Source organism: Equus caballus, chromosome 28 (assembly GCF_041296265.1).
Source record: "Equus caballus isolate H_3958 breed thoroughbred chromosome 28, TB-T2T, whole genome shotgun sequence".
Lineage (NCBI taxonomy): Eukaryota > Metazoa > Chordata > Mammalia > Perissodactyla > Equidae > Equus > Equus caballus.
The window spans coordinates 13,095,636-13,122,749 of record NC_091711.1 but is presented as its reverse complement, the minus strand read 5'-3'; the positions used below and the strand labels follow the sequence as shown (position 1 = coordinate 13,122,749).

Below are 27,114 nucleotides of genomic sequence, written 5' to 3'. Positions count from 1 at the left end.
TATCTTACCTGATTCCATCCTTTTTTATTTCATGCCCATAAATTCGAATTTCCTCTTGGTCTGAAAAGAACAAGCTGATTGACCGATAACAATAATACACTGAAGCAAGGCACTTAGGACTATTATGAACCTTAAAAGGAGAAAAACAAAAGACAGCATAGGAACCAACAACAACATGTACGTATGCTTTCATTTAGTTACTAAATTCACAGTGTACATCTGTGGTTCTGTAGCACTGTTAGTCCCTAACACGTTACAAAACTATAATTACATTTAGGATTTTCAAGAGAAAAAAAATATTTACCTCAAAAATTTAACAATAGAATTAACCTCATAACATACAAGTTAATTCAACATATTTTTTAAATGATCTGAATCTTTACATGGTGGATGTTAATATTCTAAAACTATATGGTATGTATTGGAAAAACTTAGTTCTGGTAGGAACACAGTAGAGCACCACAAAGAAATACACTTGTAATTTTCATGACCATAACCTGTTAGAGAATCATGAAATAGAGCTCCAAATGGTGTTCTACATAGAGCAGTATGCAAAGGTTGCAAAAGTGGCTATAACCTCACAAAAAATAAAATTTCACAGACACTTTAGGGAAGAGAGATTATTTCTCAAAAAATTGATGAGAAAATTAGTTTACTAGTAAAAAGTAAAAAAAAAGCAAGGAAGAAAAGAAGACCAGAGAAGAGGAGGAAAAGAAGAAAGGAGGAGAGGAATGTTACATTCTCTTATTCTATTCCAAAATTAATTTCAAAAGGTCCAAAAAGTAAAATATACACAATGAAACCATAAAATAACTGAAAGAAAATATAGATAACTTATATAGAAGGAAAAGAACTTTCTAAGCATAAAGGTGATAAGAAAAATAGCCAATGATAAGATAGACCTTTAATACTGAAAGAATGTAATGTATATTACTTTAATGATTAATCAGCAAATTTTATTGATCACTTATTATGTACCAGGCACTGTTCTAGATTCTGAGGATGTAGCAGTCAACAAAACAGATAAAAATACCTGCCCTTATGAATCTTATATTCTATTAAAGGAAGACAGCTAGCAAAATATAACTAAATATAGCTAAAATATATACTATGCAGATGACATGAAGGAGAAACATTAAGCAGAGAAAAGGGACAGAGAGTGTGTGTCAAGGTTTAGGGGACAATTTTAGATTGAGTGACCAAGAAAAGCCTCACAGAGAGGGGAAACTCTCTAGTAAAGATGAAGGAGGTGTAAGAGCCAGTCAAATGGGTATGTAGAAGACCACTCTATGCACAGGGAATAAAAAATGCAAAAGCCTAAAATAGCAGTATGCCTAAAATGTTCTCAGCATCCAGGAATCCATGTACCTGACCCAAGGCAGGATAGCAGAGGATTTTTCTCTAGGGAAACAAAATTGAGAGAGGACAAGCAAATACTGCTATTTGGGGCTTATCTAACGTATCCAGAGGCTCTCTGTTGAGTCTCCCACCAAACAAGCAAGCCCCCATCCATATGTTCAAAGCTTCTAAAGAGCTTTTAGAGCCTAATTCTCAAATGTCACCAAAAATTCAAGGATCATTTGATAAAAGCCTGAAATGTGAGTGATAGACACCCAATAAATAAACAAAAGAAAGGAGATCAAAGGAATCAAAAAACATTCAGAAAAATAAGCTTCCAAAAATCCGTAATTAATATCTTCAGAGAGAAAAGTGAGTAGATGCCATTCATGAGACAAAAATAAAATGCTGTTAAAAATAAAATTCAAGAAGACAATGATGTCAGCATCATGGCTGAGTGAGCTCTCCCCTTAGACTCTCCCCTCTCAGATATAATGAAAAGGACATTCATACACCAAAGAGGACGTTCACATGACATGAAAGCAGTCTGAGAGACCTACCCAGCCATATGTCTGAAGGTGGAGAGGCTGGATCCCCCAGAGGAAGTGGAAGGAGGTAAGGTGAATCTTCTCTTCCTCTCAAATGGCAGTGACCACGGGACTGTGTGCAGCTCTGAGAGGAAGGGGGGGAGGGACAGCCCTCCATGGGAACACCATTGCTCTCCAAGTTCCCTTACAGCCCATGGGAAAGCCCCACACAGAGGTAATTTAGCTATTACAGGGTGTCTTCATCAAGCTAGCACCCCAGAAGAGCAGATAGCAAGGGCCCAGTGAGAATGTCCCTGGAATCACACAGCCAAAAGAAAGCATGCCTCCACCCTCCTGGTGCTCCAGCTCAGCGGTCAGCCAGAGCACATACAGACAGAAAAGCAGTCAGCAGCTTGGGGGATCACACAGGAAAAGAAGGCGCCCCTCCTCCGCCCAGGACTCCAGTCCAGCATTCGGCCAGAGCACTACACACAGGGAAAAGCAGTGAGCAGCTGGAGCAAGGGAGCTGCAGATCGTGGCGGGCTCAGAATACATAGCTCCTGACCACCACCCAGTGGCAGCAAGTGAAAGCTGTGACCAGATACTACCACTATGCAGGGACACAAATCCATGCCATCTAGCAGTATGAAAAAATATATTAAACCCTCAGATAAGAAGGGAAATGAGAAGCACACAGAAATCAACCTTGAAGGCACAGAAATTTATAATCTAAATGACAGAGAATTCAAAATAGCTATCATAAAAAATTCAATGAGTTACAAGAAAATACAGAAAGACAGTTCAATGAAACCATGAACTTCTTCACAAAAGAGATTGAAACTATAAAGAAGAATCAATCAGAAATGTTGGAGATGAAAAACAGAATGGATGACATAAAGAAAAGTCTGAACTCCCTAAACAATAGAGCTAATATTATGGAGGACCAAATTAGCAATTTAGAGGACAGAAATATAGAAATGCTTCAGATGGAGGAGGAGAGAGAACTAAGACTAAAAGAAATGAAGAAATTCTCCAAAAAATATCCAACTCAACTAGGAAATGCAATATAGGATTATAGGCATTCCAGTTGGAGAAGAGAAGGAGAATGGAGCAGTAAACTTGTTCAAAGAAATAATAGTAGCAAACTCCCCAAACCTGGATAAGAAGCTGGAAATACAAGTGAAAGAAGCCAATAGATCTCCTAACTATATCAATGTAAAAAGACCTTCTCCAAGGCATATAGTATTAAAGCTGGCAAAAGCCAATGACAAAGAAAAAGTATGAAGGGCAGCAAGGCAGAAGAAAATAAGTAAGGCAGAAGAAAATAAAGGACCCCCTATCAGGCTTTCAGTGGATTTCTCAGTAGAAATCTCACAAGCTAGGAGAGAGCAGAATGATATATTCAAAATTCTGAAAGACAAAAATTTTCAGCCAGGAATACTCTAGCCAGTGAAAATATCCTTCAGATATGATGGAGAAATAAAAACTTTCCCAGATAAACAAAAGCTAAGGGAGTTCATCACCACAAGACCCCCATACAAGAAATTCTCAAGAATGCCCTCATACCTAAAAAAAAAAAATGGGAAAGGGGCTACAAAGCCCTGATCAAGGAGACAAATAGGCAGGCAAAACCAGAAAATTGCAGCTCTCTATCAGAACAGGTCAGTAAACACTTAATTATAACATTAAAGATAAAGAGAAGGAAAACATCAAAATAAATGTAATCTTTTCATTTTAACCACAAACTCACAACACAAGGTGGAATAAGATATGACAATAATAACTTAGAAGGGGAAGAGGAAAGGGATGGAATCAGCTTAGTCTAAGGAAGTCAGAAGCTATCAGAAAATGGACTATCTGATCTATGAGATTTTTTATACAAACCTAATGGTAACCACTAAACAAATAATTAGAGCAGAGACACAAATGATAAATAAGGAGAAAACTAAGAAGACCAGCATAGAAAATGACTAGTCTGAAATACACAGGGCAAGAAACAAAGGAAATGCAGAATAACCAGAAAATGAGCAGTAAGATGGGAGCATTAAGCCCTCATATATCAATAATCACTCTAAAGGTACATGGATTGAATTATCTAATCAAAATATACATAGTGGCAGGATGAATTAAAAAACAACACCCAACAACACACTGTCTCCAAAAAATACATCTCAACTCCAAAGACAAACACAGGCTCAGAGTGAAGGGATGGAAGATGATACTCCAAGCTAATAGCAAACAATAGAAAGCAGGCATTGCCACACTTAGATCAGACAAAGTAGACTTCAAGATAAAGCAGGTAAAGAGAGACAAAGAGGGGCAGTATACAATGATAAAAGAGACACTCCACCAAGAAGACATAACATTTATAAATATTTATGTACCTAACACAGGAGCACCAAAATACTTGAGGCAACTATTAACAAACCTAAAAGGAGATATTAACAACAACACAATAATAGTAGGAGACCTCAACACCCCACTTAAATCAATGGATAGATCATCAAGACAAAAAGTCAACATGGAAATAGTGGAATTAAACAAAAAACTAGATCAGAAGGACTTTATGGATATATATAGAATGCTCCATCCAAAAACAACAGAATACACATTCTTCTCAAGAGCACATGGAATATTCTAAAGCATAGACCATATGTTGGGAAACAAAGCAAGCCTCAATAAATTTAAGAAGATTGTAATCATATCAAGCATCTTTTGTGACCATAATGCTATGAAACTAGAAATCAACTACAAGAAAAAAGCTGGGAAAGGGACAAACATGTGGAGACTAAACAACATACTACAGAACATCCAATGGATCATTGAAGAAATTAAAGGAGGAGTCAAAAAATATCTGGAGACAAAAGAAAATGAAAAAAACCATACCAACTCATATGAGATGCAGTAAAATCAGTCCTAAGAGGAAAATTCACAGCAATACAGGCCCACATTAACAAACAAGAAAAATCGCAAATAAGCAATCTTAAACTACACCTAACAGAATCAGAAAAAGAAGAACAAACAAAACCCAAACTCAGCAGAAGAAGGGAAATAATAAAAGTTAAGGCAGAAATAAATGAAATTGAACAAAAAAGAAAGTGTAAAGGATCAATGAAACAAAGAGCTGGTTCTTTGAGAAGAGAAACAAAATTGGCAAACTCTTGGCCAGGCACACTAAGAAAAAAAAGAGAGAAGGCTCAAATAAATAAAATCAGCAATGAAAGGGGAGAAATTACAATGGACACTACAGAAATACAAAAAATTATACGAGAATACTATGAAAGACTATATGCCAACTAATTGGATAATCTAGAAGAAATGGACAAATCCTTATACTCTTACAACCTTCCAAAACTGGAAGACATAGAGAATCTGAATAGATCAATCACACATAAAGAGATTGAAAAAGGAATCAAAAACCTCCCAAAAAATGAAAGTTCAGGAACAGACAATTTCTCTGGAGAATTCTACCAAAAATTCAAAGAAGATTTTCTACCTATCCTTCTCAAACTATTTCAAAAAATTGAGGAAGATGGGGCACTTCCTAACACATTCTACAAGGCCAACATCACCCTGATACCAAAGCCAGAGGAGGACAACGCAAAGAAGGAAAATTACAGGCCAATATCGCTGGTGAACATAGATGCAAAAATCCTCAACAAAATATTGACAAACCGAATACAGCAATACATTAAAAAGATCATACACCATGATCAAGTGGGATTTATACCGAGGTCACAGGGATGGTTCAACATCAGCAAATCAATCAATGTGATACACCACATTAACAAAATGAGAAACAAAAACCACATGATCATCTCAATAGATGCAGAGAAAGCATTTGACAAGATCCAACATCCATTTATGATAAAGACTCTCAATAAAATTGGTATAGAAGGAAAGAACTTCAACATAATAAAGGCCATATATGACAAACCCACAGCCAACATCATACTCAATGGGGACAAAATGAAAGCAATCCCTTTGAGAACAGGAATAAGACAAGCGTGCCCACCCTCAACACTCTTATTCAAAATAGTACTGGAGGTTTTGGCCAGAGCAATTAGGCAAGAAAAAGAAATAAAAAGAATCCAAATAGGCAATGAAGAAGTGAAATTCTCGCTGTTTGCAGATGACATGATTTTATATATAGAAAACCCTGAAGAGTCCATTGGAAAACTATTAGAAATAATCAACAACTACAGCAAAGTTGCAGGGTACAAAATCAACTTACAAAAATCAGTTGCATTTCTATACTCTAATAACGAACCAACAGAAAGAGACCTCAGGAATACAATCCCGTTTACAATTGCAACAAAAAGAATAAAATGTCTAGGAATAAATTTAACCAAGGAGGTGAAAGACCTATACAATGAAAACTATAGCACATTACTGAAAGAAATTGAAGATGGCATAAAGAAATGGAAGGATATTCCATGCACATGGATTGGAAGAATAAACATAGTTAAAATGTTCACACTACCTAAAGCAATCTACAGATTTCGTGCAATCTCAACCAGAATCCCAATCACATTCTTTGTTGAAATCAAGTAAAGAATCCTAAAATTCAAGTGGGGCAAAAAAAGACCCCAAATAGCCAAAAAGCAATCCTGAGGAAAAAGAACAAAGCTGGATGCATCACAATCCTTGACTTTAAAGTATATTACAAAGGTATAGTAATCAAAACAGCATGATACTGGTGCTAAAGCAGACACACAGCTCAATGGAACTGAACTGAAAGCCTAGAAATAAAACCACACATCTATGGACAGCTAATCTTAGACAAAGGAGCTCAGCATGTACAATGGAGAAAAGGGAGTCTGTTCAATAAATGGTGTTGGGAAAACTGGATAGCCACATGCAAAAGAAGGAAAGTAACCATTATCTTTTGCCACACACAAAAATAAAGTCAAAATGGATCAAAGGCTTGAAGGTAAGACCTGAAATCATAAAACTCCTAGAAGAAAATATAGGCAGTTCTTCTTTGACATTGGTCTTAAAAGGATCTTTTTGAATACCATGTCTACCCGGACAAGGGAGATATAGGAAAAAATAAACAAATAGGACTTCATCAGACTAAACACCTTCTGCAAGGTGAAGGAAACCAGGATCAAAATGAAAAGACAACCCACCAACTGGGAGAAATTATTTGCAAATCGTATATCCGACAAGGGGTTAATCTCCATAATATATAAAGAACTCACACAACTGAACAACAAAAAAACAACCTGATCAAAAAGTGGGCAGAGGATATGAACAGACATTTTTCCAAAGAAGATATACAGATGGCCAACAGGAACGTGAAAAGATGTTCAACATCACTAATCATCAGGGAAATCCAAGTCAAAACTACAATGAGATATCATCTTGCACCTGTTAGAATGGGTATAATCACCAAGACAAAAAATAAATGTTGGTGAGGTTGTGGAGAAAAGGGAACCCTCCTACGCTCCTGGTGGGAATGCAAACTGGTACAGCCACTATGGAAAACAGTATGGAGATTTCTCAAAGAATTAAAAATGGAAACACCACATGACCCAGCCATCCTACTACTGGGTATTTACCAGTAGATTTACCAAAGAACTTGAAATCAACAATTCAAAGAGACTTATGCACGCCTATGCTCACTACAGCATTATTCACAATAGCCAAGATGTGGAAGCAACCCAAGTGCCCATCGACTGATGACTAGATAAAGAAGATGTGGTATATATATATATATACACAATGGAATACTACTCAGCCATAAAAAAGATAAAATCATCCCATTTGCAACATGGATGGACCTTGAGGTTATTACATTAAGAGAAATAAACCAAACAGAGAAAGACACGGTATGATTTCACTCATATGTGGAAGATAAACAAACACACAGACAAAGAGAACAGTTTAGTGGCTACCAGGAGAAAGGGGTTTGGGGGGGGATGACACAAGAGATGAAGGGGCACATTTATATAATGACTGACAAATAATAATGTACAACTGAAATTTCACAATGTTATAAACTATTATTACCTCAATTTGAAAAAAATGAAATTCAAGAAATAAAAGCAAATGACTGGATATTGACAATATGATAGGAGAAACTTATAACTGAAATAGAATGGTTGGAGGATAAATATCTGAGAGTTGGAAAGAAATCCCCCAAAATGTAGAACAAAAAATTAAAAAATGGAAAAGAGAGATGAATCAACAAGAAAATTAAGGAATCAATTGCTCAGTTCAGCAGCTCAAATATCTGAATAACAGTATTTCTGAAAAAGAGGGAGGAAGAGAGGAAATTAATAAGCATTATTCCACTGTGCCGGCCCTGGGGTGTGGTGATTAAGTTCCACTTTGGTGGCCAGTGGTTCACAGGTTTGGATCCCGGGTGCAGATCTACACACTGCTCATAAAACCATGCTGTGGCAGCATCCCGCATACAAAATAGAGGAAGATTGGCACAGATGTTAGCTCTGAACCAATCTTCCTCACCAAAAAGAGAAAAGAAGAAGTATTATTCCAGAACTAAAGGATTTGTAAAGCCAGAAAGGGCCCATCAAGTACTTAGTACGGTGAAAAAAAACACATAATTATAATATCTCAGAACTCTGGGGATAAAGAAAAGATCTAAAAGTTTCTGAAGAGAGAGAGAAAGAAAAAAAGGCTGTCTGCAAAATAATCAGAGATCACAAGGCGTTGAATTTCAGAATTCTGAAAGTGATTTCCAAATTACAGTCAAGATTCAAAACTCTCCCTCAATACACTCCTTCTAGGAAAGTGTCTTCCTTTTCCAGTAGCCAAGCACTGTCCACATGTTCAGAGCATCCAAAAAGCTTTTAGAGCCTATCTCTCAAGTATGAACAAAGTTCAAGGATCAAGAGACATTTCACAGGACCCAAGAAACAGGGGAACCAACACAGGAGAGAGAAGAATGAAATTCTCCAGGAGGCTGGTGAAAAGAAATCCCATGGGAGGCTCAAAAGCAACCAGTTTCGACCAGAGTAGGAGAATGAATTGAGGAATGGACGTCTCAGAGTGGGAGAGAGAAACTGAGAGGTTGCCTAATGTATCTGCCACACTGAGAAGAGTGATATAGAGATGGGGAGTTTGGAGGTGAAAAAATAATGATTGGAGTGTAGAAAATGCAGCAAACAAAAAGTGGGATAACTTAACTCTATAAAAATGTACAAAGAAGAGAAATAAAATAACCTATTGGGCTCAGCTATAAACAATATTTATAGGAATATTGTTCAGATATGTACAATATGTAAATGACAATAATGTAAAAACCACATACAGTTTAACCCACAATGATGATAGTAACTCTATTAGGAGGAGGGAAGGAAAGAGAGAGAGAGTGTGTGTGTGTGTGTGTCTGTGTGTGTGTGTCTGTGTGTGTGTCTCTGTGTGTGTGTCTGTGTGTGTGTGTGTGTGTGTGTGTGAGTTAGGGACAGGAAGGATGATGTTGCTGAGAAGAGTCCCTATTTTCCATAGTAGGAAGTGAATGAACAAGACCTACCATTGAAAAATAAAGAAATGATAGCATATTTTGACATGAAAGATAAAAGCCAGAAGAAACAGCTAAAAAAGTTAAAGTAACTGCCTTTGGGAAGCCAGATTTAAGCTGGAGTAGGGAGTGAAAGAAAGCGGGGACTATTTTTTTGCTTCATATGCTGTGATGAAATCTTTTAAACTATGTACATGTATTATTTTCACAAAGATAAAATTGAATTTAAAGAAGGAAAAACAATCAGGAGTATAAAAAAGGATATATGTATAAATATGTTTATTAAAATATTTTTTAAATATTGAAAATATTTTTAATCTATTTCTAAAACAGGTCATAACGAAATAATTTGAGTATTCTCTAAGTCGGAAAAAATACAGCAAACAAAATTTGTGTTCGTCAATACCTGACATGGAAGAAAGTTCTTGATACAATATTAGGTGAAAATATAGGATAGAAAATTATACATAGTATGAGTTCAATATTATAAATGCGTATAAAGTCCAGAGGAAAAACTGCAGAATATGTGAAGCCATTAGCAAGGGAAACTCTTGACGTAATTCTAATATTATTTTTTAGTCTTCTCTGAATTTTTCAAATTTTCTAGAAAAGAAGTGAACTACTGCCATAATCAGGGGAAAGATGACATTTAAAATAAATGGATTTGTTGACTTCGAAGAAAATTCCACAAGCCGAAACAGGGCCAAGTAGAAACAATATCTTTGAACTCTGGAAGCACAGTTCAGCATTGTGTCCTATCTCAAAGGACAGATTATCTAGTTGACACCTTAATCCTCAAAAGGGTGAGCCACTGAACAAGAACGTTCAATGAGGGAGTCAGAAGGTGTTTGAGTGATAAGCCCAGTGACAGAGTGGAGGAGTAAAGGATAGTAGGTGACTGAGAACAGGAGCCCTGTCGTCCTCAAGACACATCCCACTAACTCCCCCACCTACAGAGACCTCTGAATTTGTATCCTTATGCCTCAGAAGTTAATTTTCAATAGACTTCATTTCCTTTCTGCGTCACAAGGATTTGTTGCTATCAAAAAGCTTCAGTGTCTTCTCCAAAGAAGATATAAGGATGGACAATAGACACATGAAAAGATGGTCATCACCACTAATCATCGGGGAAATGCAAATCAAAACTACACTAAGATATCACCTTACACATGTTAGAATGACAAAAATATCCAAAACCAAGAGTGACAAACGTTGGAGAGGTTGTGGAGAAAAAGGAACCCTCATACACTGTTGGTGGGAATGCAAACTGGTGCAGCCACTACGGAAAACAGTATGGAGATTTCTCAAAAAGTTAAACATAGAAATACCTTATGACCCAGCCATCCCACTACTGGGTATCTATCCTAAGAACCTGAAATCAGCAATTCCAAAAGTCCCATGCACCCCTATGTTCATTGCAGCATTATTTACAACAGCCAAGATGTGGAACCAACCTAAGTGCCCAGCAACTGATGATTGGATAAAGAAGATATGGTATATATATACAATGGAATACTACTCAGCCATAAAAAAGGACAAAATCATCCCATTCGCAACAACTTGGATGGACCTTGAGGGTATTATGTTAAGTGAAATAAGCCAGACAGAGAAAGACAAACTCTGTATGACTCCACTCATAGGTGAAAGTTAACATATAGACAAAGAGAACTGATCAGTGGTTACGGGGGGAAAGTGGGGTGGGGGGAGGGCACAAAGGGTGAAGGGGTGTACCTACTACATGACTAACAATAATGTACAACTGAAATTTCACAAGGTTGTAAACTGTCATAATCTCAATAAAAAAAAAAAAAGCTTGTGTCTATTTTTAATATTTGCCTCACCAAGGAGAAGAGGAAAATTCAGGCAACTCCGTCGTAATTTAGAAGGGAAAGAGAAAACAGATTCAAACAAACGAGGGCTAGGGAGAGTTTCAGCTTTTGAACAGGACAGCACAGCAGTTTCTTGATTGTGCTTTGAGATACCTGGAAATTCAGGGGACGAGAGTAGGTAGGGAAAGAGGTCCCAGATTACCTTACTTCAACTAGAGCTACGCTGCAGCTTGCATTTGGGGGTGTCTCCTAAGAATCCTTTTGAGTCAAGAATCTGCAACTGAGAATTAACTCTCTGAGTTCAGTCATATAGTGTCAATGTAGCTCGCAATCAGCTCCCTCTCTCCACATCCTCTAGTCTGCGCTCATGTACTCCATTTCATAAAAGCCAATCTCTGGTTCATACTGAGCGGTGCCGTTTTAAAAAATTAATACAGATGGGCATCACAGTGGAAGTGTCAAAGGAAGCACGTAAGAGTAATCTGGATGGTGCCTGAAACCACTCTTTCTTCAAAATGTTCAAATAAAACCCGAAGAATGGAGATATCAATTAGAGTTGATCCTAAGACACCCATGATATAGACATTTTGGCATTGCCTATAAGTCCCTCCCATATGGATCCAAACCCTTCTCCCAGTTCTAGGCCCCATCTCAATAGAACTATTCTCAATATAACTGCAAATTTGGTCCATCCTATTAAAAACCAACCCCACTCCTTTTGCAGTCAGGGCCCTAAATATTTATGCTATGATTATTACATATTTTCCAGTACTTTAAAAATACAGACTTTGCAGAAATAATTTTTTAGGTTAATGATGCTCTAGGATCACCTACCCATACAGTGTACTGAGGCTCCAAATTACCACAGTCCTTTGCAAAAATGTAAGAACAGTTTCCTGGGAAATAGTAGTAGATGCCATCAAAAGTTTCAAAGTGGTACTGTCCCCAGGTTTTGCAAATCCCATCTCTGCCACTGCCCATGTTTGGCACTGGAAAGAAATAGGATAATATTTAGTAGAATAAAATAAATTACATCTGTGCCTGGCAAGGTTCAGTCATAGAAGGTGATTCTAATTTTCATTAAAATAAATATTTTCTTCTTCAGTGGTCAATATCACAGGAAGAAATCACTAACATAAAATTACTAGTTGCTCTCAAAACTACTCAACTCCCCTGAAGATAAAACATGGTCTCCAAGTTGTTTTGAAGAAAGGATTTATGTTAGAAACTTCCTTAATTTTTGCTTCGTAAGGAAGACTCTGGAAGAAGGGAAGTAGGGAACACGATACAGTAAAAGGAGGTAATAGTGACAAAGAAAATATAATGGCTCAGAGGAGAAAGAAATGTCACCACTGAGTGTCCTAAAATTTGCACAGGCAGCATTACAGTGTCCCAGTCCTTGCAATTCTTTCAAAAATTTCTTAATATCCACAGAGAAAAATAATCATGACAAAAGAACTCATGTTTACATGCCTGGGACTTGGGGATGGGGGGCATTAGTCATCCAAAGTGTGCTGGAACTTAGGAATTCATGACCTCAAACTGGCCAGATTTCAAGCAATGTTTGCCTTAAGTCACACAACACATCTCCTGTTGTCTTCATGTCTCTCTCCTCCTTTGAGGATAGGTCTCTATTCTATTTTGATTTTCTGGACCCTTCCGTTTAGAATGATATGGAAATCAATAACTTTTACTTAGCACTTAATATGTGTAAAATATTTTAATACACTCTGTAGGGAGCATAAAGATAAGGCATAATCAAGGTATCTTTTTTTTTGTAAATTTTACTTAGATTTATTAGCTTCAGCGAACTTTGGCCTTTTCAGGAAAAAAATACAGAGTTCATTATTCAGGCAGCTTTCTCTGACAGCATGTTTTATCTCTGTTGCATATTTTCAGAGAATCTTGTACTTTCCTTGACAGCATACATTGTAAGTATAACGAATGTGTGTCTGCTGTGTGTTGGTAGCCTCCTGTAGACTGTAATCTCCAGGAGGGCAGGAACACGTCTACATCATTCACTACTGGATCCCCAGTGCCTAGCCTGAGATCTAGTGGATCTAGGAATACTTATTAAATAAATGAATATGTTTTGGTAATTATAGGATCCTTTCGTAGACACTGTGGATAAAAATATTTTTAGAAGCCCCTCCCCTTGAAGAGCTCTCAATACTATTTCTATTTTATGTACAGAACGTATAATTAATTCAAAGTTAAAGGGAAGGAGTGGCTCCAAATAGCAACTCTAATTTATAAAGTAAAAGACAAGCGAAAGAGAAACTGGTTTTAATGGGCTAGTACAACATAAAGTAGAAAAAAACTCTTGAAGAAATAGTGCTTGAGGAAACAATAGAGATGAGTGAGAAGGGAAATAGAGTGGGCATATCTATTTTCTTACATTGTTTCTACATCACTGGGAATGAATTGTGGCCACTTTAGGTAATATACAATATGATCGTTCCAACTCCCAATGGATGAACACTAATATACCAAATTATGCCTTAATGTTCTCTTCGGCATCTCATAATTCTCTCGTAAGCATCCCTGAAACTCACCAATCTGGCACCTTGTCCCAAGCGCCTGAAATATTTGACAGTCACATGTACCAGTCTTAGAACAGAAAGCTCCGTTAAGGCATTCATGAGGACAAGAACCTGAGGGACAAAAAATAAATTATCTTCTGGCGTGCATCCGTTCTTATAAACATAATATGTCAAGATTTAGCTTGTACTAACTGTGACCACTACTAACTCAAACAGAGCCCTGGGCCTTTTGCCTTTGATGAGCTAAAGAATTAAACTGGTCAAGTCTCTATCTAGTTCATTTCATTATGTGTGCAGTGAAACAAGAAAGACAGGCTTTCACATCTCAAACTACCCTGAGAGCAAAGGTTAGCCTCCTTCAAGCAATTGAAAGGTCAAGTTCCCATGTAAGGAATCCCTGTCCCAGATGATGAGAACCAGAAATACGCAAGCTGCAGATGATTCCGTTGATGGAGTTTGGCACCGGCTGCACGTCCAATAGACTCCTTCTCCAGGAGCAAGTGCTGTATTATAGAATACGTCCATCATTATTTCGAGGGATCAGACAAAGTATAAAACCCAAAAGGAAACTCCATTTTCAAAGAGAATGATTAAACACTTCATTCAAAGTTTGTGTATTAATCCTCGGGCTTAATTACAAATGACGCATGCTTTCTGACCCATACTTAATTTTAATGGGGCAGAAGACAAAGTCACAGCTGGTTGTCACCAAAAATATTCTTTCTTTCATGAAGAGAAAAATTGCCCCAAAGGATTATGTTGAAAAGAGGAAGCAAAAAACACTGAGCTCCTGAACAAGTTTTCAAAATGCAAATGAATCACAGTGAAAAATTTTCCTCTAATAAGGAGAGGACAAGAAGCAACTGGCAAAACTCATGCAGGAAGGATTTAAGTAACGCAAGAGAACTATGGTGACGTCTTTGAGTGACTATAAAGTATTACTAAAGATTGGACCTCTCTGGAATATGTTAAGGTCATGGAAGACATGTATCTAACTGTAATAATTTAATGATAGTTTTGCCAAAGACAAGGATTAGATAATGCTATTAACCTTCCACCTTAAGATCCATTGATCTAAAATATCTCTTTATGTTGCAAGACGTACAATTCTCTAAGGAATCCTACCTGAGGAAAAATGAATGGTTTCAACTTTAATCGTAAATGTAGGTCAGAAGTGATGCTTTACATAAACTTAAATACAGTTTTAAAATTTTATCTTAGATCACAATCTCACGTTTTTCCAATGAATAAACATCTAAATATTTAGATAAACAAATATATCTCCTTCAAAACTTTATTGACAGCTCTGTTTATTCTCCTGAAAATAAGGATCAAGCCAAAACTCATCAAGAGCCTTGCTATTTTAAATGCAAAAAAAACCTCAAATTAAATTTCACACTACCATCAGCATTCTGCTTAATGGAAATGGGAAATTGGTAAGCAAAAATAAAGATGTGAAGGAATCAAAAAGCAAGTAATTGATACAGAAATAGGTTTCTGATACCCAGTGATATCTTTCCTGGTTATGTAGTTATCAGCTTTGTCTAAGTATTTAACCCTGCTTATTTTCAAATATAACTCAAATTTCTATATGAGCTGAACTTCAACTATCACTAAGTATTATCACCACCCTGGCTCAGGTTCCTCCATGTATGACATGAAGTCATAAAGACTTGACTCAATATATCCCCCAAAAGGAAAGCAAATACAAAACCATAGGTGCAGCACTGACCTTTTATTTTGCTCTCACCCCAATTAATACCTTCATGGAAAAAATATCTTGGAGAAGTTGCTTCAAACTTTGAAAGAAAGAAATAAGAATTCAAGAGGGTTAAATTATTGAATTCAAGCCAAACATGCAAATTAGAAAACCTGGAAAACAGCTACAAATACAGAAATTGGAAAGTGCTGACTCGATGTTTCCTTGGATTATTGAGGCAAAATCTCCGTGAGGCAGAGAGGGGCTCCTGTGGGGTTGGAGTTAGAAGACCTGACTTCAAGGTTTGGTTTGGTTTTGCACATGACTTTGACAAGCTCTTTATCCCCTCTAACCACAGTTCTTCTCCTGCCTCCCTACCCTACTTAGGAAAGAGCCTGACCAGAGTCTAATCTTTGGATTAACTGACTGCTTTGCCTGCAGAAGTACTTGCAAGTGTAGATGGGTCTGGAGAAAACGCCTGGGCCTGAGGTACCAACAGACAGTCATGTCTCCCCTGCCTGCAGCCCCATCTGTGAAGACACCATCCACAGAAGCTTCTACTGCAGCAGCATGAGTGTGTCACCCTCAGTCCCCAAGGAATGGACACTTGAAGTTCATAGAACATTTAAATATATCCTTTTACAGATCCCGAGGCACTACAGAGTAGGGTTAAGAGCATGAATTATGGAATCAAACAGACTTGGATTAGAGTCCTGATTCTACTGTTACTAATTCTGAAGTAAGTTTCCTAACCTCTTAGTGCCTCATTTTACTCTTCTGTAAAATGAGAACAATGGTACCTACTTCATTGTGCAGTTATGATAATAAATTAAAACAATGTAAACAAAGATTCCAGTATACTGCCTCAAACATAGAAAATTGACAATAAAAAGATTTATATTCACCTAAGCAACCCAGATAAAAACCTTAAGACTTTTAGAGGTCAATATAGCTTAGTTGCAAATAATTGTAGATTGCTAAAACTAATCAATTATGGATTTTTATTCCAACTCAATGCCAATTTAGTGTATGGTCTGATTCAATGTCCTTTCCAATAGCATTTTTCTAGTGTTCACCAGAAGAATACACACTGTCAAAATTTGCCACATGACTGTCCGGTTGAGCAGCAGATGATGTTAGAAACACTGGAAAGAGTGAAGGATTCAAAGAAACGGGAGGGGATGGAATGTGACTTCAATTAGAAAGTCCCATCTCGGCAGATTCTGCTCTCCTTCCCTCATGTAAAGTTTTCTTTCGGCATTTTCCATCCCTCTACTTTTTCTTTTAACAGGCAAACCTGCCTCATGCTAAATAAAAGAACTCCCACACACTCTTCCCACTTAGAGACTCCTTTCTAAACTCCTTGCCCCACACTGTGACTCCAAGTTCATTGTCTCCTGCTCTCATTCCTTGCAGCTTTTATCCTCACTGCACAATCTCCTCTTTTTGCCCTTGCCTCAGTCCTCAAACTTAGACTCACAACAATCTCTGACCTTGATTCCCCCAAGTCAGCAAGTCTCATTCTCTCTTCTGCCATATTGCTTCCAACTTCCTAACTCTAACACAACCACCAAAATTACTGGGCACCAAACTCTTCCTGCTTTGGCTCCAGTGAAATCATCTCTGACACTCACTGAAAGTGTATAGTGACTTCAACTCTTCTTCACACAGTCTTATAACCTTAAGAAATTATTTAACTTGCTCAGCCTCAGTTTCCCAATCTATAAAATGGAAAAACATTAGCTGCCTCGGAATTGTTATTAAATGAAATGGGATAAGTAAAGCACCAAGAACAGTGCCAGGCACATAATAAGGTTTGTAAACATGTTACCTGTTTTTATTATTAGGCAAAAACTGAACACATTGGGTAACACTAGACCAAGGCAAGAACATATATTTTGGGTTTTGCTCCATATCCTCTCATTCAACTCAGGCTACACCTTCATGGAAATTACAATGACTACCTAGCACACCAGCCTCCTGGTTACAACAGCATCCTAATAGCTACAGCTTTCTATGCATTATACACCAATATTTCACCAATGTTAAGGCATGACACACAGCTTTTATGTTTTTACCAAATCTAAACTCAGAATGTCATCTTACATTTACGATTGGGAGCACTTTTACTTTTTATGTCATATAAATGATGACAAATAATTGATGATGTCTTAGAGTCAATGAACAAGTTATACAGAAACGACTTCTTTACAGACCTACCTGCACTAGACATGGAGTTTCTAGATAACGAGCACTGTTACTCAAGGTTCTGTTTCCAGCCTAGTCCCTTGTATGTGGTCAACAAATATCAACTGAACTGAAAATAAACATTATTTGAAAGGGAATGATCTGCTTCCCAAGGCTGTTTAGAACCGTGACTATGAAAGATTCTGTGGTTGCCTCTCCCCACATCCTCTCGGCCCGCCTCAAAATTCACTGCATCTGGGTTTCTGTGCACATTGAGATCCTCCAACTTCAAGTACCAGATTCTTTCTCTATCTCTGCCTGAGGACAGAGTCCAAGCAGGACACACCACAGAAGTGTCTTCCAGGGGATTTAAGGCCCCCCCAGGGGCCACCCTCAACCAATGAGAGCCATGAGCTGGTGGATAAGTACCCGAGCTTCCTCCATCCCTTGGAGAAACAATTCTAAAACACATTCTACACAGCTCCTCAGAGGGGCCCCAACAAGGCTGAGCCTGAGATGCCTAAAGCAGGAAGCCCCTCATTAACACACGCTGTATTGGATTTCTCCCTTCCTAGTCTCACCTTCCCCTTTCCTTCACTTGCGCAGCACATTCCAGATAAATTACCCATATCTAAGTCTATGTCTCAGCTCCTGCTTTCAGGGAAAGAATTTTTGAAATGCAGTACAAATGCAAAGAAATTCCACACAGTGCATGCATTTAGTCACATAATGGATAAAAGAAGACAGCCTATTTTTCTTCCTTGATGATTTCATCTCTGCAGGAGATGAGAAGCACAGAGAAATACCACCTTTAGGTGAGAAATCACTGCAGCGTACAACGAAACCGTTGACAGAAGTGCGTCTACCCCTTCTTTGCTTATTGTTCATCTCATTGCCAAAATATTTCTGAATCCTTACTTGCACAGGTATCTATCCAGCAGTGTTCTGTCTTCCTAGAAGGGGGCAGTGGATCTGTGGACAAGAATGACCTTATAACAGATGAAATTTGGTCCTAAATGGTACAACTCATGATTATGACCTCCTTGTCCTTCTTTAACATTTCTTCTTTTAAAACTTTTTCAGATATTAAGTGATTTTGATGTATGTTCTCTAGCTATAGGAAATAGAAAGGCAACTGTTCTGTTGTTGATTCTCTCTAAAAAGGAAATCAAGACAAGGTAAGTGTGTTCTTCACTTATTAACAGATGGGAGGTATTAAGGTAACTCCTTTGGGGTAAATGATACAAATTCTAAAAACATCTAAAGAGACAATAGTATAACCCCATCCATAGGTCACTTCATGTGACAACTTTGGGGTAGATTTCACAGGTTCTTCAATCTGTGGGTTCACCAGAATGCAGCTTTCTCAAAATCAGATTTTCTTCTGAGCCATGCTGATGTCCCTTTGTGGTTAATATGGTCTACTGGCAAACATGTGAAATCACTTCACACGATGCATAACTACTTAACTACACAAAACACTCTGTTAAGAAAAAAAGTATTTCCATTCCCTAGACAATCCTTTACCCATTCTAATAAAAAAAAAAGTTCTCTACTCTTGATAAGAATAAATTAATTCTGTCTTCTAAATTGTCACAACAGCATATCAATTCTGGTTCGCTTCCCTTTAATTAACACCACAAAATACACAAATTCAGGCATCCATCAGAAAATGCTAGTAGGGATTGATTGCAATTCAGCATTCAACAAAGACTTCTTTGAATATATAAGCTATTTGCTATGTAAATACTCAAATCATATTACTTCCCAAAGAAATGCCTTTATTAAGTTAAGATTCTCTATTTTACTATCCACCTTTTATAGAGAAATATTACTAAAAACCCACCCATTTGAACATTCTAACCATTGTTTGAGATACAGCAATTACGTTATCTAATATCCTTTAGGATGTTGGAACCCAGGCAAAAAGTTCTCAAATTCAGTGCTACCCCACGCCACCAAAGAGAAGGTTTCCTCTCCAGAAGTGCCTGTAATTGAGATTGATCAGACAATCGAAAAGCCCTCAGTCAGGACACCCGGACGCCCCTGATGCCCTTTTGCAGTACTTAACTCAGATCATTTGTACCTTTCTCTGTCCATGTTTGGTTGTATTTGTTCTGTTGTCATTGTTCTCACTGATAGTGTGCTTAACTTTTAAGCTAATCAAAATTTTCTGGCAAGTAGATGACACTAAGTCTCCCACAAATGCTGTGAGCCTGTCAGTAGGTAAGAAGAGCAAAAATGCACTTGACCTCAAACAAGTAAATGTGAACTAAGCATGAATTTGAGGGTCACAGAAAAGCACTGGAGAAGTTACTTCGCCTCTTCCTCCTCCTTCTTGTTTTGTTTTTAGCATTTTATTCCCCTCCACAAAGCTCTCATTGTTGAAGTGATAGGAGAGGCCCAAAGCAGAAGGTATTATTTCTCTGCCTCTCCCTCTATCCGAGGCATAACCTACCTGTGCTGCTAACAGAGCTCTTTTCTGCCGATTTTCATTAAACCCTTTTCTGGAAGAAAACAAAAAGAACTTGTATAGTCAAAGGCCTCTAGGCAACCTGAACTAGCCTTTCCCAAGGGAGAGCTGGTGTTTTCCTCCTGATTTCCATCACTTTATCAAAGAAGTCTTTCTTGGTTTAACATTTAAAAGGTCCCCCTCCCCCTTTTGGAGGGGTTAGATTTGGGTGGTGGCGCTGTCTCGGTTTACAAAACTTGGGAATGTCCCCCAATGTCTCTGGTCTCTGATGTAAACTGAATTTTAGGAAGAAACTTCAAGATAGAGAAATAAACAAAATAGTGTAACATTGTAGTGCCAGCACACACGATATTTTCTCTCCACACGACTTTATAAAACCGAGGAGGTAAGTATTTGCCAAGCACACCTTCACTTTTTGCAAACATAACACTTAATTCTCTCCCTCTGCACGTCATAAAGGGCAGACTAACATCAACGTGAGCAAGCACATCAAACTGTGATTTGCCAAAATCAAAAGGCGAATAGATTTGCTTTTCATTAAGCAGATCGGTTTAGTCCAAAAAAGGATTTTCATTGTTTACTGCTACAACTGTTTTATTCTTTTTATCATTGAAAACTGTTTTACTCTATGTTAAGAACACAGCACATTTCATCAACCATGTATATTAATAATAACAGTATAAAAGGGGAAAATACTGCATATAACTTCTTTACAAATCTTTGACCTGAAAATAATGTTTCCTCAGTATCTACGGTCGTTGGACACCACCGAGAGCTCCTCTTGTAATTGGAAGGAAAGGAAATATTTTTGCTTCATAGATAAGGAACTGAAGGCCCAATCATTTTTAATTTGTGGAAATGTTTTAAAGAACTACATCTCATGCTCTTATTTTGTAAAATATTTCAGTTATTTTTTTTAAAAGCAGATACAGTATCCTGCTGAGCTTTGCTTGTTCCCATTAACTTTATGGTTTAGAGGAGAGAGAGAACAAAAAATACTCACTTTGATAATCCCGTCAAGATGGATGATGCACAAATATATCCTGCCAAGAGAAATATATATATAAGAATGAAAAAGAAGTTGCCCAAATATCTTGGTCAGATATTCTGGCTATTAATAGATTATTTTAACCTAAATTCTAAAACTTAGATTGAGTTTTGCTGTTAGTTATTTTGCATTTTCTAGAGGATTTTGACCAGCAAATTCCCTGTGAGACATCAGAGTGATGGGCAATCCAGAAAGAATGGGCAGTGAACCTAGCTTTACACAGAGCCATGATCCAGTGGGGCGAGCACTAGACTTGGAGTCAGAGATCCAAGTTTTAGTCCTGGTCCTACCGCTTAGTAAATGCTACCGAACATATCACAAATAGCAGCATTGGACAACTTGATCTCCAAAGTCCCTCCAGCTCTCAACGTTCTGTGACATTTTCTCCTTGAAGTTGCCGTTGCTACTAGGATTGGAAGACAGCGGCTATGACTCCTCCAGTCTTTTACACTCAAGTAATTTCCCCCACTTCCCCTACAAGCTCTAAAACATGCAGTCCTTTTCAGGGATTGAAAACTAGCAACTGAATGTAAATAAACGCTTTCTCCATAAAAATATTTTATAAAAGTTAATTTATAAATAAAATTGCTATGAAAATAATCAAAGATCAATTCTTAGTCCAAATATCAAAGATCTTATAACATCCTTTTACTATTCTTTGGATTGATGGCATGAAGACAGTTTAAGTGCTCAATTTCTCTTTATTTATTATAACATTTCAAATGTTTAAGCTACCCAGACAACTATACATATCAACAGTTGCATATCATAATAAAAGCATGATTTTAACATTTAAAAAAGAGTCAAAAAATGAAACTAAAAGTTCCAAGTTATCTACATTATTAAGAATCTTCAAAAAGATGATCTGGGCATCATTTAGTATATATCCACCCTAATGACTTCAAAGTACTTTACAGTATAAGGGGAAGTTGTTCCTATCAGTTACAAGAGAGATTAAAATGCAATAAAATAAGGTGAAAATTGAATATCAGTTCTTACCTTGTAATAAAAACAGCAGTATATGAAGCAAGAATATACTCCAAGGTATCATTAAATTGAGTTTTCTCACAATGTTCATTTCAGTGTAGTCTTTCTCCCTGAAATGTAACCAGATTGTTGGTCTTTACTATGATGGCATCTTAGGAGTCTGTGTCTTTGTAGAGGACTCAAATTCTTATAAGTAAAGCTTTGTAATAAAGTAATTCAAAAAGGAATTCCAGGCTTTCTGACTACATACAGCATCTGAGCTTTAGACCTCTCAGGCGCCCCCTTGGCTGAGTCTCATTAGTGATGCGCGGGAGCTTCTTGCCTGAGCCGGTGTGAGTTACACCCTACCCACCTCCTGCACATCACACGCCTCTTTAGCCTATATTACCTTTCATAATTTCTAAAGACAGCAGCATCAAACACAAAACTGTTGATATCTCCTGATCTCATGAGACAACCATTATTCTAATTGTTGATCTATTCTCAGTTTTATTCATAAAATAATTACTGTCCTTGGGCGAAAAAAAGGTGAAATAAAATTCTATCAACTATTCCTCAAATGTATAGATGTTCTCATAAATTTTTCTTTAAGAATGTAAAAGTTAAGAATTTAAGATCTTAATCCTTTTTCACTGCCTGCATGATTGCTAATTCCATGAGCCAAAAGATATTTGCCTATAAATTCACATTTTAGCCATAAAAGCACGCACAAACTTCACTAAAATTGTAAGTAGATATGTGCCTATGTATACACACACACACACACATGCTTGCATGTGTACACTCATTTTAAAGTTTTGATAGATGGGTTTAAATAATTTAAGTATAGTACGTGTTTAATAAATATTTATTGAAAAGTTATAATTCTAAACAGATAATCTTAGTTATTTATAGTTACATCTTAATATTGGTCCAAAAATATTTACCTACTAGCCACAATCAAAACTATAAAACATTCTAGATACTTAAGAAGATGTTACTACAGAATATATTTAAAAGTTAAGCTTAAAATTTGTTTAGAGAACCATAATTTTCTTACAAATAAATTTTAAAGTTAAGCCCAGCAATTTGGCTTATGCAGAATGCTTATTGATTTTTTCTGGAAAGGGAGGAAATGTATACAACCAATATACATTACTGAGTCTCTCCTTAATTTACAATAATTTCTCTTGGCTTCAAAATTTCCCATATAAGTCAACCTAAAACATGAAGAATCTATAAATCATGCTTTAGGACCATATTTTTCCCAATCCAGCAATTTAAAATTTTTCACAAGTGACACACATATGGAAAAATCCCAAATGAAAACCAAAGTTAAATTTTGTGGTTCAAAAAAATAAACATTTTGATAATACACATAGCTATTTCTAAACACTGCCAGAACTTGGTGAGAAAGGATTAGTAAACAGCAATATAAAGGCATGTGAAAAGCATTTTATTTCTAATATAAACTTAGATATTTTATGTACTTAATTCAAATGTAATAACTCTGAACTTTTCATCTCAAATTTCATACAATATTTTTAAACTTTTGATTTAAAAACATTACAGCCATTTTTACTGGTTAAAGTTAAAAATTCCAAGGCTGTATCATCTGGCATTTTTATTACTGTTTTTCTGTTTTGAACTACATGCATTTAAAAACTGTAAGTTGTTTTGTCTGGTAAAGAAAATAGAAGTTACACAGGAATTCTCAGGCTGACCATTCTTCTACAGACAGAGGTTTAGTGTATGCCTTCTTTCTGTTCCTCCTCCTTCCAGGCTCGTAGGAGGTAAGAGATTAGTAAAGGAGAATGAACAATGGCAAAGAAAACAATAACAGAAGTCCTAAATTCTTTTTCAACCAATCACATTATGAACTCATTACATTGAATGGTAGGCTGCATGAAAATGGGCAAAATAGACTTCCATGAATAGCTACAATAGAACAGAGAATTTAGATGAAAGATTAGACCCAGAGCTACATAAAAAGGAATTTATGACTACTGCTACACGTAGTTATTACTGTCAAAATTTAGCTGACAGCTTTTATGTTTCATTCTACCCTTTGACAAAGGAACTTTAGCAAAAAGTGAGCCAGCTTGTGAAAAGATATTAAGTTCATAAGAAGCCCGAGGAGACTACATAATGCATGAAATCAACAGTTCCCTTTCTGCTACAAGAACACTGCACATTTTCCCACATGGAATATGATCTTTAGAAAGTTGACACCTGACAGCCTACTGGCCTCAACACACCACATTAAAACAACTGACAAGAATGGGAAAATGTTGGCCTTATAGTTTACACATCAATGATTCTAAAAAAGGTGGGAAAGGGAACATTTCTAATGAAATTCATCATCTTTGAGAAAAATTAATCTTTTTGATGATTTATATAACACTCGTTATTCATTAACTGAGATCAACTAGAAAGTAGATAACGTTTGATTCCCATCATATCACATTCTACTAGTGAAATGCAATTATTCCTCACTTACTTTACTAAACCTAACACATTTCAGCTTCAATGATTTTATCCAGAATTTTTACCACTGAGCAAGCAAAAAGAATCCTATATCTTTGACATGATTTTAGCCACTCTTAATTTAACTGTCTCATTATAAGAGAGTTTTGCGGTATTCTATTTATGCTTTCAGGAGGTGTGTTGCTTTGCAATCTCTGGGATGTTTCACATAATTTAATTTACAAAAGGCATTTATTTTAGCTTTTCTGAATAAAGATATGATTATGTGTCATAAGCGATATCTGTGATTGTCACGATTTCAGTTTAAAGCTCATCCTTAGAAGTTAACGTGTTATATTTTATACGGACACTAATTTTTCAAGTTTCTAGAGTGCCATTGATTGGCAATATCTAACTGGTATCTTCAAAGAAGTAATGTTCCTACAATGAAAGCTTCCTCTTGTCAACATTTTAGTATCAAATTCAAGACACAATACCAGTATTTCCTGCAGTTCTCTTCCTGCTCTAAACTACCATAGCACCGTGCATTTACACTATATAGTGCAATATCTAATGCACTAGATAGATAACATTATAAATTACGTTGGTTTTTCATGTTTTCAATTCCACTTTATATCTTCAATCATGCTAGATGTATTTATTTTAGAATTGCTGAGACGATGTTATTTGAGTTTCTCGGGAGGAGGAGAGTGCTAGCTCTGTTGTTTGTTGTTTGCTTCTCACACTTAGGGTGGATTACCTCATGAGTTTCATAATTTTGAAATTTGGGTCCATGTCTAGTAGGGCGTTTTCTACGGGAATCCTTTACTGCCAGGGTTGAAGATATGCCCCTCCAAAACAGATTTTTGCCTCTATTTCTTCCAATTGCTCCAAGGAACTTCATGTTAATTTTTCAGTTGAGGGTTCCCAGGCTACAAACTATAAACTCAAATCCCAAACCCAAAGTGAAGGAAGGCCAAGTCTACTTCCTGCTGTGTTTTTGGCCTCAGTTGATATCCCTTACATCCTTGTGAACTCACTCAACCAATTAAAAGAATGACTATTTTATTTTATTCAGCATTTCCATGTATTCTATATCTGGCAAATCTTTAGATTCTCTAATCTGTCATATTGCCAAAAACAGAAACACCAACTAGAAATATTATATGCTTTTATTTTCTAGGCTACTACTTTATAAATTTGCAATTTACTTTCTCAGATGAATTACAAACTTGTACTATGGAGCTATCTATGATTCACAGGTAAACTCTTACCTAATTTAACTCTTTTGCTAATTTTATCCAAGTTATTCAAAACAACTATAAATTTGTAAACAAGGCATATCAAAACGTCTCATATTTGGATCAAATTACTTAAAATATGAAGAAAATCCTGTCAAATTCCTAAATTCCACGGTTGAATGACTTCATATAATGTCAAGATTCTAACTCTGATATCGGACAGCTTGACTTATAACAATAGCCACTGCAACGGCTATGGAGTGGCAAATAGCAGATTGTCATCTTCTGCCTTCCCAAAACTGGCAAGGTTGATACAGAAAAGCTGCCTTTGGAGACACGGCATCATTGTGGTTTTCAGCAGAGCACCAATCAGTATAAAAACATAACTTAGAAGAAACTAAGCTCTTCATTGTGATTTGAGAGTCACATAAAGGTCAGATCAGCCCCCAAAAATGTTCCTCCCTTATCTTGACATGACCTCTTCCCGAGCTCCCAGCCTGAATTAGTCTTACTGAGTTACTTGCAAAATTGTTATCATTATCTCCCCAAAGCTGCAGTGAAAACACTCTAGTTCCCTTGGAAGGTTTTTTCAGTCTTGTCTTCTAACAAGCTAAGTTTATCAGCTCTACTTTAGAATACCGTAGTGGTTCTCAAAGTCCGTGTGCGAAAATCACCTAGGGAGCGTGTTAGAAGCACAGATTCCCAAACCCACCTCCACTACATCCTGTGTTTTCTGATTTTTGAGTCTAAGGGAACTATGCATCTGGATTATGCAAGAGAATCTAGCTTTAGAGAAATTAAATACCAAGCTAATTCTTTCTGGCAGTAAAAAGGAATGCAAATGAAACACAAAGATGGGAGCACCTAAAAATCCCATTGGAGGGGAAAGAAGAAGCAGCTGGAAAAATTAAGTGGAGTTGTTGAAGGCCAGCCTCACTACCAGCTGGTGAGTAGTTTTTTGTTTGGGAAGAGGAAGTAGGTGTGCTTTCCATGCTTCTCATGCAAAGAAACTCCTCCCAGAGGGCTCACAGCCTCTGCTCCACTGGCAACACATCTTGATGAGTCTCTCTATGATAGGTGGGATAACAGACTTCCCAAAGACATCTATGTCCTAATTCCCAGAACCTGTGAATTTTACCTGACATGGCAAAAAAGACTTTACAGATGTAATGAAGTTAACAGTTCCTTTAAGTTAATTCCCTGTGGGTTCAATGTAATCACAAGTCCTTGTAAGTGACAGAGGGAGTCAGAGGGATCAGAATGAAAGAGATAGGAAACTAACATACTCACATTCTCTGGCCACCAGGA

The 27,114-nt window shown here is 36.9% G+C and overlaps 1 protein-coding gene across 4 annotated transcripts in view; it reads right to left on the bottom strand.

The window, feature by feature from the left end:
- Positions 1 to 27,114, bottom strand: part of OTOGL (otogelin like) — a 172,294-nt gene that overhangs the window by 120,325 nt on the left and 24,855 nt on the right. For 3 of the 4 annotated variants that reach the window (XR_011433512.1, XR_011433513.1, XM_023631363.2), the window contains exons 2-8: positions 22,133 to 22,230; positions 21,089 to 21,128; positions 20,071 to 20,119; positions 15,459 to 15,525; positions 13,739 to 13,837; positions 12,018 to 12,172; positions 9 to 130 (exon numbers count right to left, since the gene is read on the bottom strand). Coding sequence is in view for 2 of the 4 variants with exons in the window: in XM_023631363.2 (XP_023487131.2) it covers positions 9 to 130; positions 12,018 to 12,172; positions 13,739 to 13,837; positions 15,459 to 15,525; positions 20,071 to 20,119; positions 21,089 to 21,128; positions 22,133 to 22,211 (611 nt within the window). In the remaining 2 variants the exon portion in view is untranslated. Of the gene's footprint in view, positions 1 to 8; positions 131 to 12,017; positions 12,173 to 13,738; positions 13,838 to 15,458; positions 15,526 to 20,070; positions 20,120 to 21,088; positions 21,129 to 22,132; positions 22,231 to 27,114 lie in introns of those variants that run through there. The other variant, XM_070253898.1, reaches the window with a different exon arrangement.